This window comes from Saccopteryx bilineata, chromosome 2 (genome assembly GCF_036850765.1).
Source record: "Saccopteryx bilineata isolate mSacBil1 chromosome 2, mSacBil1_pri_phased_curated, whole genome shotgun sequence".
Taxonomy (NCBI): domain Eukaryota; kingdom Metazoa; phylum Chordata; class Mammalia; order Chiroptera; family Emballonuridae; genus Saccopteryx; species Saccopteryx bilineata.
The window spans coordinates 8133384-8149547 of NC_089491.1; the positions used below are offsets into that span (position 1 = coordinate 8133384).

A 16164-nucleotide genomic window follows, 5' to 3' on the forward strand; every position below is an offset into this window, starting at 1 on the left:
ACCCCAATTCTGCCTCACTGTCCTCATTGGTCAAGCAGGGGTGTCAGTAATGAGAGTAGTGGTGAGAAAGGGGAGGCCCAGTGGCCCTGAATGGGGGAGAAATGAGTGCCCCAGAGCCTCAGTGTGCAGGAAACAGGAGGAAGGGCAGGCTGTACTGTGAGGCCGCACAGAGTTCGCAGGCAGTTGGACCCAGGTTGTAGTCCCAGCTCTGCTACAACCAGTTGTGTGTCCTTGGCCCCGCCACTGCTCCGGTCATCTCCACGCTCCTACCTGCAAGGGCTCTCACTCGGGTAGTCCCTTCTGGCCCAGGGGGAGCCCTGGGGACTGTCCTGTTCTAGGCAGAGGCCCTGGTTCCTGCCGCCGCTGTGCCCCTCCCCCCCACCTAGCTTGGCCAAGGCAAACATCAGAGTGGAGGGCTTTGCTGTGTGCACACCACACAGGGAATGGAGTGCTCGCAGTGATGTTTTGATGAGACGCAGTTTTCTCTGGGGCTGGGTGAGGCCAGGCCCTGTCTCCAGCACATGCCACAGCAGCAAATCATTCCTGAGGCCTCCTGTGCACCGAGCCCTGCCCTCAGTGCTTTCTGTGCCCAACATAACCAACTCCCAGGTCCCCTTGCGTGGTGAACTCTGTCCACACCCCCGCTTTGCAGATGAGAGAATAGGGCTTAGAAAGGGGCAGCGTTTGCGAGAGGGTAAGACAGATTCAAACCCAGGTCTGTGAACCCGTCTGTGTCCCTAATTTCTGTGGATTCCCTGGCTGTTGGCAAAGAAATCAGCTTTTCTGTGCCACAAACACTTGGATAGGTTTCATCGCGCTGGGCCTGGGCTGGGTGATGTCCGCCAAGGAGTTGATGGTTGGATCCCCTGCAGACAGCGGCCACTTGGCCTGTGGTTTGGAACCGGTGGTGGTAATGGTGCCAGGCTGCACAGGCCGTGTGTGCCCAGGCATCCTGGGCGTAGTGTGGGAGCAGCAAGGCGGGGCCGGGGGCCGGGGGCTGGCCCGACTCCCTCGGTCTCCTCCCTCTCCTGCTAGCCGCCCTCACCAGGCAGTTCTCCAAGGCGGGGACAAGGCTCCCCGAGCAGGGAGCAGCTGTGCAGTTTGTGCACTGCACGAGCCCTTTCTTCTCTGGGCTTCAATTCTGTAGCTGTTCATTGGGAGGTTGGACTTGATAACCTCCAAGCTTTTTCTCCCTTTGAAGTTCAGCAGTTCTAGGATGGAAGCAGAGGTGGGGGTCCTAAGGCTGGCCAGGGACCTGTACCTCTGGGCTCTCCGCTCACACGGGTGTCTGTTCCACAGCACATCATTGCCCCACCCCCGGGAATCCATCCGCAACTGTGCCCTCAGCATGGACCAGATCCCAGACCTGCACTCGCCCATGTCCCCCATCTCCGAGAGCCCCAGCTCCCCTGCCTACAGTACCGGTATGGCATGGCCCGCGGAGGGGGCAGGGACAGATGGGGGGGTCTGGTGGCAGTGATCTTGTGTGTGCGTGTGCTTTTGATGAATTCTGTTACAGCTTGTGATTGTGTGTGTTCCTATCTCTTTTCTGAGAGCAAGGCCCTGCAGGAATTTACATTAAAAACCTGCTACCGTTACCTATTGACATTGACATACAAACAGATCCATGGCTTGCTCATTGTAACAATTTATTCAGTCCCTATTGGGCACCAGGCACTGTGCATAAGGTAGTTCCCAGTATTTTTCCGAACGCAGTGGAGACTGCCCAAGGCTCGCAGTGCCACTGAACCTGGGCTCCGAGGCCGTGCAGGACACAACATGGCCACACAGTCCCACTGGTGGCCCTCCCACCGCGTGTAGGCTGAGTGTTCGGTGCTCTGCCAGGCCCTGCGTTGACTAGGACTGAACGAAGCTCTGAGTCCAAATGGCCTATTCAAACCAAGCTAGCCATATCGTACTTTTAAATTTTTTTTATAAAGTGGACTTTACTTTGTATAGCAGTTTTAGGTTCACAGAGAAATTAAGTAGAGTACCGAATACCGTGCTTTATTTATTTTTTAAATACAAAAAAAATTTCTGTTGTAGAAACATGCTGCCTGACCAGGCGGTGGCGCGGTGGATAGAGCATTGACCTGGGGCGCTGAGGACCCAGGTTCAAATCCCTGAGGTCGCCAGCTTGAGCACAGGCTCAACAGCTGGCTTGAGTGCAGGCTCAACAGCTTAAGTTTGGGGTCGCCGGCTTGAGCATGGGCTCATAGACGTGACCCCATGGTCACACTGGCTTGAGTCCAAGGTCACTGGCTTGAGCAAGGGGTCACTGGCTCAGCTGGAGCCCCGCCCCCTGTCAAGGCACATATGAAAAAGCAACCAATGAACAACTAAGGTGCCACAACCACAAGTTGATGCTTCTCATCTCTCTCCCTTGCTGTCTGTCTGTCTCTGTCTCTCTCTCACTAAGAAAGGAAGGAAGGAAGGAAGGAAGGAAGGAAGGAAGGAAGGAAGGAAGGAAGGAAGATGCCACTATTTTATTTCTAAAAGAAAATAAAAAGAATGTTTCCAACAGGCCATAGTGCATGTTGTCCATGTGATGGGCAGAGTGTGCAGGCAGAGGAGCAGCCTGGGAGGAAGCTTTGCTGGGAAGGTTGTCATCTTATGGGTTGTCATAAATCCCTCCCTAAACACAGGCCTCCATCTTTGTCATAACTACACAGTTGCCTTCAAAACATCTTTGTCATAACAACACAGTTGCCTTCAAAACAAAATCCCTGAGTTTAAAAGTTAAAATGCATTGCCAGAAATGATCAACTGGACAACTTCTAAGCCATGTGGCGTATTCAAGTGCCCAGGAGCCAGGTTTTAGATCTCAGCTCCTTCATTTGCCGGCCGGGTGACCTTGGGCAGGTCAGTTCCCCTCTCCCAGCCTCAGTGGTCTCACCTGCAAATGAGGATCACAAAAGAACTTACTTCACAGGATGTTGAGAAGGTTAAATGGACTAATGCACAAAGATGGATCTCACAGGCAGTACGAGCTCAATTAATATCACCTCTAATTTTGGATGATGGTTTTCTGTTTTTGATTAGTGTATCTTCAGCATGTTGCCAGCTCCTGACAAGTGTGAGCTCATTAAATCATTATTACTAATTCATTGAGAAATTATTCCACGTGGCACAAGGAACTCCAGCAAGTGTGTAGCTTTCCTGAATCACTGGAAGCTCCGCCAACTAGTTCCATGGTTCCCATGGTGGCAGCCTCGGGTGGGAGTGTGCGGATGCCTGGGGCCAGTGACTGCAGAGTGTCCAGAGTGTCACTGAGGGCCGTTCGGTTTACCGGAGGCCGCTGGGCCTGGCCAGGGTGCCCGGGAAGCAGGGGCAGCATCTCGAGGGTGGATGGAGTCTGTCCTTTGGGAAGGGGATGGGGGACCTCACTGGGTGGGAGCCATGGTAACTAGTTCTCTCTGTCTGTCCCCCTGCAGTGACCCGTGTTCAGGCCGCCCCTGCAGCCCCCTCAGCCACAGCGCTGCCGGCTTCCCCTGCCACTCGCCGCTCCAGTGAACCCCAGCTGTGTCCTGGAAGTGCCCCAAAGCCGCCTGGGGAGTCAGACAAGGGCCCTTACGCCAGCCCCTCCCATACTCTCTGCAAGGCCTCCCCATCGCCGTCGCTCAGCAGCTACAGCGACCCGGACTCTGGCCATTACTGCCAGCTCCAGCCTCCCATTCGTGGCAGCCGGGAGTGGGCAGCGGCTGAGGCCTTCAGCCGGCAGGCCAAGAGCCATGGGGAGAGACGGAAAGAACTGTCAGAAAATGGGGCCCCTGAGGGGGACTGGGGCAGGGCTTTCACAGTCCCCATTGTGGAAGCCACCTCTTCCTTCAACTTGGCCACCTTCCAGTCACTACTGATCCCCAAGGATAACCGGCCACTGGAGGTGGGTCTCTTGCGCAAAGTCAAGGAGCTGCTGGCAGAGGTGGATGCCCGGACGTTGGCTCAGCATGTCACCAAGGTTGACTGCCTGGTAGGTGCGGGGTGCACACTGGGACAGGGCAGCACCCGTCCTCTGGCTTTAGGGTAGGGGTCAGGGTGCTGAAGAGCTGGCCCCTAATTTCCCCAAATATAGCCAGTGGGCCTGGATTCTGGCTTCATGACTATCCTTGACTTGCTGTGTGACTCTGGGTTGATTGCTTTGCCTCTCTGGGCCTCCATTTTCTCCTTTAAAAGCAAAACACAATATATTCTTGCTTCCTCCAGGTGTCAGTTTAGCAATGGAACTCAATGGTGTCTGACTTCTGGGGCACTTTTTTGAGTCTAGTGATAGTCACCGGCTGGTCCAGGGAATATAAAAGATGCAATTCCTTGCCTGACCAGGCAGTGGCACAGCGAATAGAGCATTAGACTGGGACGCAGAGGACCCAGATTCTAAACTCCAAGGTTGCCGGCTTGAGCGCACATGGTCTCTGGCTTGAGCGTGGGATCATAGACATGATCCCATGGTCGCTGGCTTGAGCTCAAAGGTCTCTGGCTTGAAGCCCAAGGTTACTGGCTTGAGCCCAAGTTCGCTGGCTTAAGCAAGGGGTCACTGGCTCAGCTGGAGCCTCCCACCCCTGTAAAGGCACATATGAGAAAGCAATCAACGAACAACTAAGCTGCTGCAATGAAGAATTGATGCTTCTCATCTCTCTCTCTGTCTGTCCTTATCTGTCCTTCTCTCTGTCTCTGACACACACACACACACACACACACACACACACACACACACACACGATGCAATTCCCCACCTCCCTGCACCCCCTAGTGGACAAAATAAGAAAAACTCATTACTGTACCTGAGCTCATAAGTTGTCCAAGTCCTGGGGTGTTTGCTTTGAATGAATCTTTGTCCATCTAAGGACCCCAATTCTGCACCTCAGTTTCTCCCTCTGAAGTTTGGAGGGTACTGGTTACTTGGTCGCATTGGTATCCAAGCTCAGGAAGCAAGAAAAGAGAGTACAGGATGTTGATCTTTGAAGAACACTAAGGTGTGAAGGAAGCATCCCTGAGTTCTAGGTACAGCGTGTGACATTGGACAACCCTTTCTCTCCTTGGGACTCATGTTTGCCTTCTGGAGTAAGATAGTCTTGGTCCTTAACCTTAACTAAATATTTAACATGTCAGACATCTCTGAGCATTTTTCCATGTATTCCCCATTTCACAGATGAGGAAAATGAGGCTCACTGGCTCCGTGTAAGAGGGTTAACAGTAGAACTGGAATTCATATTGGGCCCCCCAGCCAGGCTGCCCTCCTAGATAAAGCTTTCTGACTCCCAGATGGCTTGGGCCAGCCAAGACGGGAAATTAATCAGCCCTCTGGACATCCTTGCAGGTTGCTAGGATACTGGGCGTTACCAAGGAGATGCAGACCCTAATGGGAGTCCGCTGGGGCATGGAGCTGCTCACCCTCCCCCATGGCCGGCAGCTACGACTAGACCTGCTGGAAAGGTAAGGCAAACCCACCCCTCGCACCACAGTCTCTCCCCTAGCCTGGGTTCTGGCCACGCCCTCCACCCCACTGACTGATTGCAACTTGTTGTTATCAGGTCCCAAGCAATTCTGGTTTCCCAAACACCGAGTCTTTTAGGGACTCACCTTTGCATCCTCTTGACCAATCACAGTCCATGAATTTCGGCCCCGCCCATCAGCTCTCTCACTCTGGCCGTGCACCTTAATCTAACTGACCCTTTACAACCTCCCAGTTAGGGCTCTCCACCCCCTGGTGCCAAACCACAAGTGGGGACAGGAACCCTCGGCGCCACCCTGGTTTCTTGGTCCTGCCCCTCTGACCTGGCCTCTCTGATAGGTTCCATACCATGTCCATCATGCTGGCTGTGGACATCCTGGGCTGCACAGGCTCTGCTGAGGAGCGGGCAGCACTTCTGCATAAGACCATCCAGCTGGCGGCCGAGCTCCGGGGGACCATGGGCAACATGTTCAGCTTCGCTGCGGTCATGGGTGCGCTGGATATGGCCCAGGTACTGAGTGGCCCACGCAGAATGGGTTTGCGCAGGCTGTCTCGAAGAGCCCGGGATGCGTTTCTTTGGGATGGCTGTGTATTGTTTCAGGAAGAACTTTGTGACTTTCTCAGCAGCACTGGTGAAAGGGCAACGGGAAGAGCTGAGTTCTCTTAAGTGCTGACCTGCTCTGACACCAGGTCCTTCCCCTTCTGTAGGCCTTAGTTTCCCCATCTGTAAAATGAATGAGGTGCATTATAGGAGTATAAAGAATAAATGGGTGTCGTTTGTACACGAGGTGCTAGTGCTACACTAAGTATTAATATTTTACAAGCACTGATTTCTCAAGACTCGTGAAGTAGATGTTTTTACTGTCCCCATTTTACTTATGGAGAAATTGAACCAGAGTAGTGATTGCCTAAGGTCACACAGTCAGAGGCTGAAAAAAGTTGGGATTCAACAAGTGTTGGGCTCTAATTTCAGAGGCCAGACCTCATCCACACTACACTTCCTCTCCTGTGTCTAGGAAATAGTAATCACAGGACCCTAAAGGCCGTGGTTCAACTCCCAGCTCTGCCACTTATTTTTGAAATGACCTTGGGCAAGTCATTCCCCTCTCTGAGCCTTAGTTCTCTCATCTGTTAAATGGGTTTTTGCAAGGGCTTCAGGAGGAAGTGTGAAAAGAAGTCAGTTAGCACTGCCCCTGATACATGAATGGTCATTAATAATTATTATCCCACGTCTGGGTGTCCACTCAGCAGAGGGGCATGCAGCCCTCGCAGGCCCCTTTCCTGGTTGGTTGCTCACAGTCTGGTTCCCCCAGATTGCCCGGCTGGAGCAGACTTGGATGACCCTGCGGCAGCGACACACGGAGGGTGCCATACTCTATGAGAAGAAGCTCAAGCCATTTCTCAAGAGCCTCAATGAGGGCAAAGGTACCTCCCTGATGTTGCTGTGTGACCTTGCACAGGCTTCAGCCCTCTCTGGGCCAGCAGAAGCTTTCCCAGTCATTGTGGATGACAATGAGAACTTCACAGCTCTGTGCAAGTACTCTTGCACTCACTCTGCACCTGACAACTTTGTAAGACACGTCCAGGCTCGGCCCTTGGGGCCATGCCAAGGGTGCGGTGGGTCTAGCTGAAGGAATCTGAAAGGAAAGGTCAGTCCCAGAGTCAGCAGCCCTGGGGGCTTTCTGGCACCTCAGACAGGCCTCACCTCTTCCCCTTCTGCATCTCAGTTTCTGGGACCACAGTGGGCAGTGGGGTCCTCCAGGTTCTCTAAGAGCCTGCTGTCTCCCTCCCTGCAGAAGGCCCGCCGCTGAGCAACACCACGTTTCCTCACATACTGCCACTCATCACTCTGCTGGAGTGTGACACAGCCCCGGCTGAAGGCCCCGAGCCCTGGGGCAGCACGGAGCATGGCATGGAGGTGGTGCTGGCCCACCTGGAGGCTGCCCGCACAGTGGCACATCATGGAGGCCTGTATCACACCAACGCCGAGGTCAAGCTGCAGGGTGAGTCACTGGTCTTTCGGGCCTGGGCCTCTCTCCACTCCCCTTGCTCTCCTCTTCTCTCTGAACATCCATTCCCATGTCTCCACCCCTCTTTCCTGCGCTGTCTCCCTGACTCATATTCTCATCCTTTTCCTTCCTCACTCCTCAGTTCAGTAAGCAATGGTTAGTGGCCGGTGCCAGGTGGACACAAATGATTCAAAGAGTGTCATCGTTGTATGTCTTAGCTTCTGTGAGCCTCAGTGTTCTCTTCTGTGAAGTGGGTATCCTAATAGACCTGCTTTACAAAGTACTCAGCCTGGGGTTTGAAACGGACCTGCCCTGCTTATCAGGAGCTTTTAGTCTGGTCAAAAGGTAGAACTCTCTCGTGAAAGGCACAGAGAGAAAGTGGCTTTAGACAATCCATCTTTTACTGCTCTCCGCATTATTTAAGCCAGGGGTTGGGAACCTATGGCTCGCGAGCCAGATGTGGCTCTTTTGATGGCTGCATCTGGCTTGCAGACAAATCTTTAATAAAAAAAATAATGTTAGGCCCTGGCCGGTTGGCTCAGCGGTAGAGCGTCGGCCTGGTGTGCGGGGGACCCGGGTTCGATTCCCGGCCAGGGCACACAGGAGAAGCGCCCATTTGCTTCTCCACCCCCCACCCCCTCCTTCCTCTCTGTCTCTCTCTTCCCCTCCCGCAGCCAAGGCTCCGTTGGAGCAAAGATGGCCCGGGTGCTGGGGTGGCTCCTTGGCCTCTGCCCCAGGCGCTAGAGTGGCTCTGGTCGCCGCAGAGCGACGCCCCGGAGGGGCAGAGCATCGCCCCCTGGTGGGCAGAGCGTCGCCCCTGGTGGGCGTGCCGGGTGGATCCCGGTCGGGCGCATGCGGGAGTCTGTCTGACTGTCTCTCCCCGTTTCCAGCTTCAGAAGAAAAAAAAAAAAAAAAAAAAAAAATGTTGCCTGATCAGGCGGTGGCGCAGTGGATAGAGCGTCAGACTGGGATGCGGAAGACCCAGGTTCGAGACCCTGAGGTCGCCAGCTTGAGTGCGGGCTCATCTGGTTTGAGCAAAAATTCACCAGCTTGGACCCAAGGTCGCTGGCTCAAGCAAGGGGTTGCTCGGTCTGCTGAAGGCCCATGGTCAAGGCACATATGAGAAAGCAATCAATGAACAACTAAGGTGTTGCAATGCCTAATGAAAAACTAATGATTGATGCTTCTCATCTCTCCGTTCCTGTCTGTCCCTGTCTATCCCTCACTCTGACTCTCTCTCTGTCTCTGTAAAAAAAAAAAAAAAAAAAAAATGTTAAAAATATACTGCCTCCTTGCCCTGGCCAGTTGGCTCAGTGGTAGAGCGTAGGAGTCCTGGGTTTGATTCCCGGCCAGGGCACACAGGAGAAGCGACCACCTTCTTCTCCACCTCTTCCCCTCTCCTTCCTCTCTGTCTCTCTTTTCCCCTCCCGCAGCCAAGGCTCCATTGGAGCAAAGTTGGCCCGGGTGTTGAGGATGGCTCCATGACCTCTGCCTCAGGCGCTAGAATGGCTCTGATTCCAGCAGAGCATCGCCCCCTGGTGGGCATGCCGGGTGGATCCCTGTCGGGCACATGTGGGAGTCTGTCTGACTGCCTCCTCGTTTCCAACTTCAGAAAAATACAAAATAAATAAATAAATAAATAAATAAAACATTCTCATGTATTACAATCCATTCATTTCCTACCACTCATGTTCATGGTTGCGGGTGGCTGGAGCCAATCACAGCTGTCCTCCAGGACAACACCAAATTTTTATTGGATAATGCGTAATGTGCACGAGTCGTTGTATGGCTCTCATGGAATTACATTTTAAAATATGTGGCGTTCATGGCTCTCTCAGCCAAAAAGTTTCCCAACCCCTGATTTAAGCCATAAAAGTTTACTGTAGAGAAGTTGGAAATTAAAGCTGAGCAAAAGCAAGGTAAAAAAAATCACTCCTAGTTACCCAGAAGTAAATGCTGTTAGCATTCTGGTGTATATTTTTCCTGACTTCTTCTTCAGAAAGAAAAAATATTTAAGATTTTATTTATTGATTTTAGAGAGAGAGAGAAAGAGAGAAAGGCAGGGGGAGGAGTAGGAAACATCAGCTTGTAGTTGCTTCTCACATGTGCCTGGACCAGGGCAAGCCCAGGGTTTCAAACAGGTGGCCTCAGCATTCCTGGTCTAATGCTTTATCCACTGTGCCACCACAGGTCAGACGAGAAAAAAGAATATTTTTTAATTGACTTACAAATATATATATACTTTTCTTAAGGAAAATGTTGGTATTTATAGAAAAATACAAGAAAGAAAAGAAAAATAACCCAAGCCCTTCCCCCTCCCCCCATTTAGCATTAATATTTTATCTTCTAGTCATTTTAAAATTAAATGTTACAAATGGGAGGGCAAACACTAGGTATTAAACTGTGTGGCCATGTCCATCAGTAAACATTGTTGAATCTCAGACAGCGGTGAGGGGAGGTGTCCCTCGGAGTGGGGCCCTGAGGGATGTTGTGGCTCCGCGAGAGCTGCAGCCTCCCAGCTGGACAAGGGGGCCCTAACCCCTGTGCTTCGTCCTGCAGGGCTCCAGGCCCGGCCCGAGCTCCTGGAGGTATTCAGCACTGAGTTCCAGATGCGCCTCCTCTGGGGCAGCCAGGGCGCCAGCAGCAGCCAGGCCCAGCGCTATGAGAAGTTTGACAAGGTTCTCACCGCCCTGTCCCACAAACTGGAGCCTGCCATCCGCTCCAGCGAGCTGTGACCCCCGTGGACCCTTCCCCTCTGCAGCTGCAGGCAGCATCAGGGACAGAGGGGCACAGACCTTTCCCCAGAGCACCCCAGGGACACTGTGATCAGCCCAAGAATGTTCTGGGCTCAACGCCAGGATCCCCCTCGCACCTCCAGGGTACTGCGTGGACTCTGGGCTCTGTCCCACAGGCTACATGCTCACCAGGTCCCCCTTTAAGAGGAACCGGAATCCCGGATCTGCCCTCCAGCTTCGGCCTCTTGCCTTCCTGCTGAGGTGCCCTGTGTTTGAGCCCTGGGAGGCTCCTCGCGCCTCCGCACGCTGCTCCAGGCACCTGCTCCCACTAACACCGAGGCCTCCACTGGCTGTAAATAGTCTTTCTGTTCTGTAAATAGATGTACAGAAGCCATGTTCTTTCTTTCATATAATAAACTTTTATGACTCTTCTGTCTCTCAGGGGGCCCTGGGGTAGAAGGAAGTATCTTTTCTCACGTGAAAGGGGGAAAATCATTGAACAAATATTTATTTAGCACCTGGGACATCAGATTGTACCAGGAGCCAGAGTTACTGCCAGTACTGAAACCCAGTCCCTGTCCTAGAGGAGCTCATAGCCAGGGGGCGAGATAATCAGCCAACTCCAACCAGTGGCAGAAATACTGACCTGCCCACCTCCTACCCCATCCCCTGCGCCTGGGAAGCCACAGCAAGGGTTCCCACAAATGTACCACCAAGGATCCCAGATACTTGGGGTGGAAGGACTTTTTGAAATACAGGATTCTACCTCCCCTTTGGAAAACCAGGAACTGCCACCTGGGTCACAGCAGCAGAATGAGGAAGGCTGGAACCTGGGTGTCCCAACCTGGAGTTCCTGTCTCTCCTCAATAGTGGGAACTGCTAACTTCTTTTTGACCCCAAAAGTCGTGTGTGTGTGTGTGTGTGTGTGTGTGTGTGTGTGTGTGTACTGTGGAGCAGGGAATCTGAAAAGGGACATGAACACAGTTGTCTTGATTCTATAGGTGGGGGAGGCAGGCAGTGTGGCCCAACACAATTCCAGGCCAGGCCAGCAGTCTGGGGAGCCTATTCACTGAATTTGAAATGTCTGGGGTCCTTTCCCTTCTGAATCCTTTGACTGAGAGGCACTGGGTAAACCCAGTGCGTTAGGTCTTTTGGTGGCAGCCAGACTTGGGTTTGTTTCTACTATTTACCAGTTGAGTAACCTTGGATATAAGGTTTAACTTTTCAGGTTCCAATTTTCACCTCAGTAAATGGGGCAATGACAGAATCAATCTCTTAAGATCTCTGTTGAAGCATTTAGTGCATAGATGAGGAACTACTATTATGTGTTTTTTTTTTTGTATTTTTCCGAAGCTGGAAACAAGGAGGCAGTCAGACAGACTCCCGCATGCGCCCTACTGGGATCCACCGGCATGCCCACCAGGGGGCGATGCTTTGCCCATCTTGCGGGGTCGCTCTGCCGCAATCAGAGCCATTCTAGCGCCTGAGGCAGAGGTCACAGAGCCATCCTCAGCGCCCCGGCAAACTTTGCTCCAATGGAGCCTTAGCTGCGTGAGGGGAAGAGAGAGACAGAGAAGAAGGAGAGAGGGAGGGGTGGAGAAGCAGATGGGCGCTTCTCCTGTGTGCCCTGGCCGGGAATCGAACCCGGGACTTCTGCACGCCAGGCCGATGCTCTACCACTGAGCCAACCGGCCAGGCCTGGAACCACTATGTTTTATACATAATGGATTGTCAACAATCATTACTTTTAGTCCAAATACTGTATGCGCCTGTGCCTCATTGGAATACCACCATTTCTTTTACGATAGGTAGTTATCGTATTATAAGATATATAAGGCACCTAAAACACAGTCGGTGCTCACCGAAACTTATTATTGAGTGCTCTAAAAGAAAAAAAGCTTTCGAAAGGTGTTTTGCAAGGTGTAAGGTGCCGCGCAAGTTTTCGCTATAATTGTTACATCACCCTTGTGGTCATAATCCTTTATTATTCTTTTGGAGCTATTATGATGGTCCCCTAGTTACCGTGGCCAAGGAAACGCGGTCCGCCGTCCCGGATTTGACAGTTCGCGGGCTCCCCCTGGAGGCCATATTCCGGTTCTGCTGCTGGACGACGGGGCGGACCTTTGAAAGGGGCGCGAGGGGAGTCGGGAGTTGTAGGCAATGGGCGGTGGCTGCCGCGGAGCGATGCACGCCGGGAGCTGTAGTTCTAGGGAGAGGCGGTTGGTCGCCCCAGACCCAGCTCGGGCCTCACCTGCATGGCGACTGAGACGCGTGGCTGCCGGCCCTGGGGCTCGCTTCTCTTCGGGCTGCTCGGGCTGGTCTCCGCCGCGGCCGCTGTCTGGGACCTGACTTCGCTGCGCTGCAACTTCGGCACCTTCTGCGAATGTGATTTCCAGCCCGACTTCCAAGGTGAGGAACGAAGTGGGGGGCAGATCCGAGAGCCCACGGACTCCAGCGTTGCGCCGGCACCGGACCTGGAGGGTAGAACCGAGGGGTGGAACCCCCGGACTTCTGGACGACCAGGGCCGGAAGTGGGCCTGGAGCGAGGGACCCTGAGAGCCTGGGGCACGGGACTTGGGGCGGGAGTTTGGGGATGCTTGCTTGGGTTCTAGGCAGAGCCCGGCGAGGACGGAGAGAGGCCTTTGATAGTGGAGCCTTGGGGAAGGTTTGGGTCTGCACCGTGGAATGGCTGTCGACGGAGAAGCCTACCTGGGGGAATGGCTGAGGGTTCTGGGCTAGACCCTGGTGACTCGCACCCAGTTAGGACTGAACGCAATTCAGAGGGAGGCCTGGTGGGGCCGCTGCCGAGCGGAATCAGACCCGAGGGTGACTCCTGCAGCCGGAGACGCCGAGGGCCCCACTCGCTTTGCTTTTCGCAGACGTTTTGTGAAAACATCCCAGACCACAGGGATCCCTTCGACCAAGTTCCAGACATCACTTCCCCCTCGGTCCTCTTCCGTGGCGGGGGCGTGCCTCAGCTCTGACACTTTCCTTCTTGTGGCTCTAGGACTGGAGTGTGACCTGGCTCAGCACCTGGCAGGCCAGCACTTGGCCAGGGCACTGGTGGTGAAGGCACTGAAGGCCTTTGTGCAGGACCCCGCCCCCACTAAGCCGCTGGTCCTCTCCCTGCATGGCTGGACGGGCACTGGGAAGTCCTATGTCAGCTCCCTGTTGGCGCACTACCTCTTTCGGGGCGGCCTCCACAGCCCTCATGTGCACCACTTTTCCCCAGTCATCCACTTCCCCCATCCCAGCCACGTGGAACACTACAAGGTAGGCTGGTTGCATCCTGGACCATCATTCCCCTTCATCATAGGGGCCACAGACTAGGGAGTGAGTGAGTCCTGAACCCAGAGAGGGGAATTCACTTGCTACAGGCCACACTGCGGTTGGAGCCAGCCCTCAGGACCCATCCTGAACAGAGCTTGGGGGGATGGTGTCATTCTACCTTGCAGGGAGTTCTTGCTTTAATTCACTGGGTTAGGAGGGCGGGAATTAATGGTACCTTTCTGCCAAGATTGTTGTGAAGGACATGAGATTATATATTACAGGTATTAATTATTCAGCACTTTTCTCTGTGAAACTCTTAGCCATAATTTGAGGCTCGGAGTAAGTACTTTCCAGGCTGATCTGTTTTAACTGTCAAAACTGCGAGAAAGTTCATGGGGCAGGAAGGAACCTTCCCCTTTTATAGGAAGTAGCAGGTATCAGGCCTGGGTTTGAGTCCCTGGACTCCTGCTCACTTGCTGTTTGAGCCTAGATAAGTCTCTGCCCCTCTCCGGGCCACAGTTTTGCTCTCAGCCCCACTAAAGGATTGGTGATTTCTGTGGACCATATCTAACTGGGAAGGGGGTTCATTCTTGTCTTGCGAAGAAATCGGGCTGGGAGAGTACCCCAGGCTCTCAAGCTCCTGCCTCTCTCCTGCAGAAGGATCTTAAGAGCTGGGTCCAGGGAAACCTCACTGTTTGCAGCCGCTCCCTCTTCCTCTTTGATGAGATGGACAAGCTGGCCCCAGGCCTGATGGAGGTCCTGCAGCCTTTCCTGGGCTCCTCCTGGGTTGTGTACGGGACCAACTATCGCAAAGCCATCTTCATCTTCATCAGGTGGGGTGCAGCTGTGCAGTGGGCATAGTGACGGGGACACTCGGAGGTCTCGGCTACCCCGTCTTGGCCTGTGGTCCCACAGCAGAGTACCTGGGCCCATTCAGGCTTTCCCAAAGCCCCTCAACCTCTCGATGGTAACACTGTCTCTCAAGATGGTTGACTTCCCCTTTGATAATTTCAAAGCCCATTCCGGGCTCAGTCTCTTTGGTCTTCGCCATTTCTTTGTGGAAGCCCTGCTGGGTGGAGAATTTTCCCTTTCGTGGCCAGGACACAGGCCTGGGAGAAGCAAAGCTAGGGGTCTAGTACCACCTCCAGAAGTTCTCGCTGCTTCCTCAGCAAGTTACTTCTCACTGAGCTCCCATCCCCTCTGAACAGCAGGGCCAAAGGGGTGCCCCACTGTCCTGGAGGCTGGGTGAGGGGCAGGCAGTTAAGGGACTCGAAAGTGTTTTGTAAACTAAAGTGCACGGCACCTAGAGGTGAATTTCCAGGGGTTCTAGTTGTGGACACAGTCTCTGGAGGGGAAGTGGGCCCTTTGGAGTGTTTCCAGTGGGTTTGCTGCAGGCACTGAGCTGGGTCCCGCTAAGGTTGTGTTAGGTAGCCCACGGGAAGCAGAGCTAAATCCTGCCCCCACTGCCTGAGCCGTGGCCTGGGTCTCCATGGTTTTAGCAACACTGGTGGCGAACAGATCAACCAGGTGGTGCTGGAGGCGTGGCGCAGCCGCCGGGACCGTGAGGACATCAGCCTGCAGGAGCTCGAGCCGGTCATCTCCCAAGCTGTGCTAGACAACCCCCACCGTGAGTTTGGCTCAGGAGCCCCGGCCCGGGTGGCTTCAGCAAGCTGGGGCTTCTCACCCAGGTCCAGCGGGCCAGGATCTGATGCTCTGCCCACTGACCCAGTACTTCCTGGCCATCACACAACCTCCCTTTGCCATTCGCCCAAAGGTGGCTGAGACCAACATGCCCACACTGGCCTCTGAGGGCGAAGTCCAGCTTCTTTTCCCATCGTCCCTTCCTGCAGATGGCTTCTGGCGCTCAGGCATCATGGAGGAGCATCTCCTGGACGCCCTGGTGCCCTTTCTACCGCTCCAGAGGCACCACGTGCGACACTGCGTGCTCAACGAGCTGGCCCAGCTGGGCCTGGAGCCCCGGGAGGAGGTCATCCAGGCTGTGTTGGACAACACCGTCTTCTTCCCTGAGGATGAGCAGCTCTTTTCCTCCAATGGCTGCAAGACTGTGACTTCCCGAATTGCCTTCTTCCTCTGACTCTACGGGGGCATCCTTGCCCTCCTCTACCTGGCCCGCTGTGCAGAAAAGCCCTGGGGCTTCTGCCAGAGGCACCCTTGTCCTGAGCCTCCTGCAGAGTGGGACCCAGAGTGTGGATTGAAGATGAGAAGCGTTGGCTAGGTCACGGGACAGAGGGCCAGGGTGGGCCCTGGCCTCCTAACTGGTCTGAAGGCATCTTGGCTTTGCTTCCTTCCCCAGGGCAAACTGTTGGTCACCCCAGAACCTCAACGAGCCTCCTTAAACTGTGAGTTGTAACTCAGGGACTGTGGCTCCTGGCTGCCCCATCCCTCCCTCCCCAGTCTCTTACCCGTGGCCCTTGTGCTGCCTCCATGTCCCACACCCTGTGTCCCAGTGCTGTAAAGCCAGGTTGAGACTTTTCTATCTCTACAAATGGAGGGGCTCAAGCTGCCACTTGGGCCTCGTTTTTAAAGTTTTTAATTTTGTCAAAGAGAACAAATACAATAAACTTATACGACCAGAGGAATGTTGGCTGTGGTTTCTAATTGCTGAGTATGAACATGGTAGAATATTTCCCATCTCCAGCAGGAAGTGAGGGCCCGAGGCCCCCTCAGAGAACAGTGTAAC

At 53.9% G+C, this 16164-nt stretch overlaps 2 protein-coding genes across 7 annotated transcripts in view; both read left to right on the plus strand.

The window, feature by feature from the left end:
- The window catches only part of SH2D3C (SH2 domain containing 3C), a 40678-nt gene extending 30021 nt beyond the window's left edge, over nt 1-10657 (plus strand). For 3 of the 5 annotated variants that reach the window (XM_066256129.1, XM_066256128.1, XM_066256130.1), the window contains 7 exons: nt 1300-1424; nt 3435-3970; nt 5315-5430; nt 5789-5960; nt 6763-6874; nt 7246-7452; nt 10018-10656. In XM_066256129.1, coding sequence (XP_066112226.1) covers nt 1300-1424; nt 3435-3970; nt 5315-5430; nt 5789-5960; nt 6763-6874; nt 7246-7452; nt 10018-10193 — 1444 coding nt within the window. In that variant the 3' untranslated portion in view covers nt 10194-10656. Of the gene's footprint in view, nt 1-1299; nt 1425-3434; nt 3971-5314; nt 5431-5788; nt 5961-6762; nt 6875-7245; nt 7453-10017 lie in introns of all 5 variants that reach the window. The other 2 variants (XM_066256126.1, XM_066256125.1) reach the window with 1 other exon arrangement.
- A 1709-nt stretch (nt 10658-12366) lies between these two features.
- On the plus strand, nt 12367-16058 carry TOR2A (torsin family 2 member A). Of its 2 annotated transcripts, XM_066256140.1 has the most exons (5): nt 12373-12602; nt 13201-13466; nt 14121-14296; nt 14963-15090; nt 15314-16051. In XM_066256140.1, exons 1-5 carry the CDS (start codon nt 12449-12451, stop codon nt 15556-15558), a joined length of 969 nt encoding a protein of 322 aa, XP_066112237.1. In that variant the 5' UTR covers nt 12373-12448; the 3' UTR covers nt 15559-16051. The 2 variants fall into 2 exon arrangements, with proteins under 2 accessions (XP_066112238.1, XP_066112237.1); XM_066256141.1 differs by lacking the exon at nt 14963-15090 and having other exon boundaries at nt 12367-12602; nt 15314-16058.
- The last annotated feature ends 106 nt before the right edge of the window (nt 16059-16164 follow it).

Coding starts and splice junctions, on each gene's coding strand:
- TOR2A (XM_066256140.1), top strand. CDS start 12,449: ATGGCGACTGAGACGCGTGGCTGCCGGCCCTGGGGCTCGCTTCTCTTC. Junction 13,467..14,120: donor GCCACGTGGAACACTACAAG/GTAGGCTGGTTG, acceptor TCTCTCCTGCAG/AAGGATCTTAAGAGCTGGGT. Junction 15,091..15,313: donor TGTGCTAGACAACCCCCACC/GTGAGTTTGGCT, acceptor CCCTTCCTGCAG/ATGGCTTCTGGCGCTCAGGC.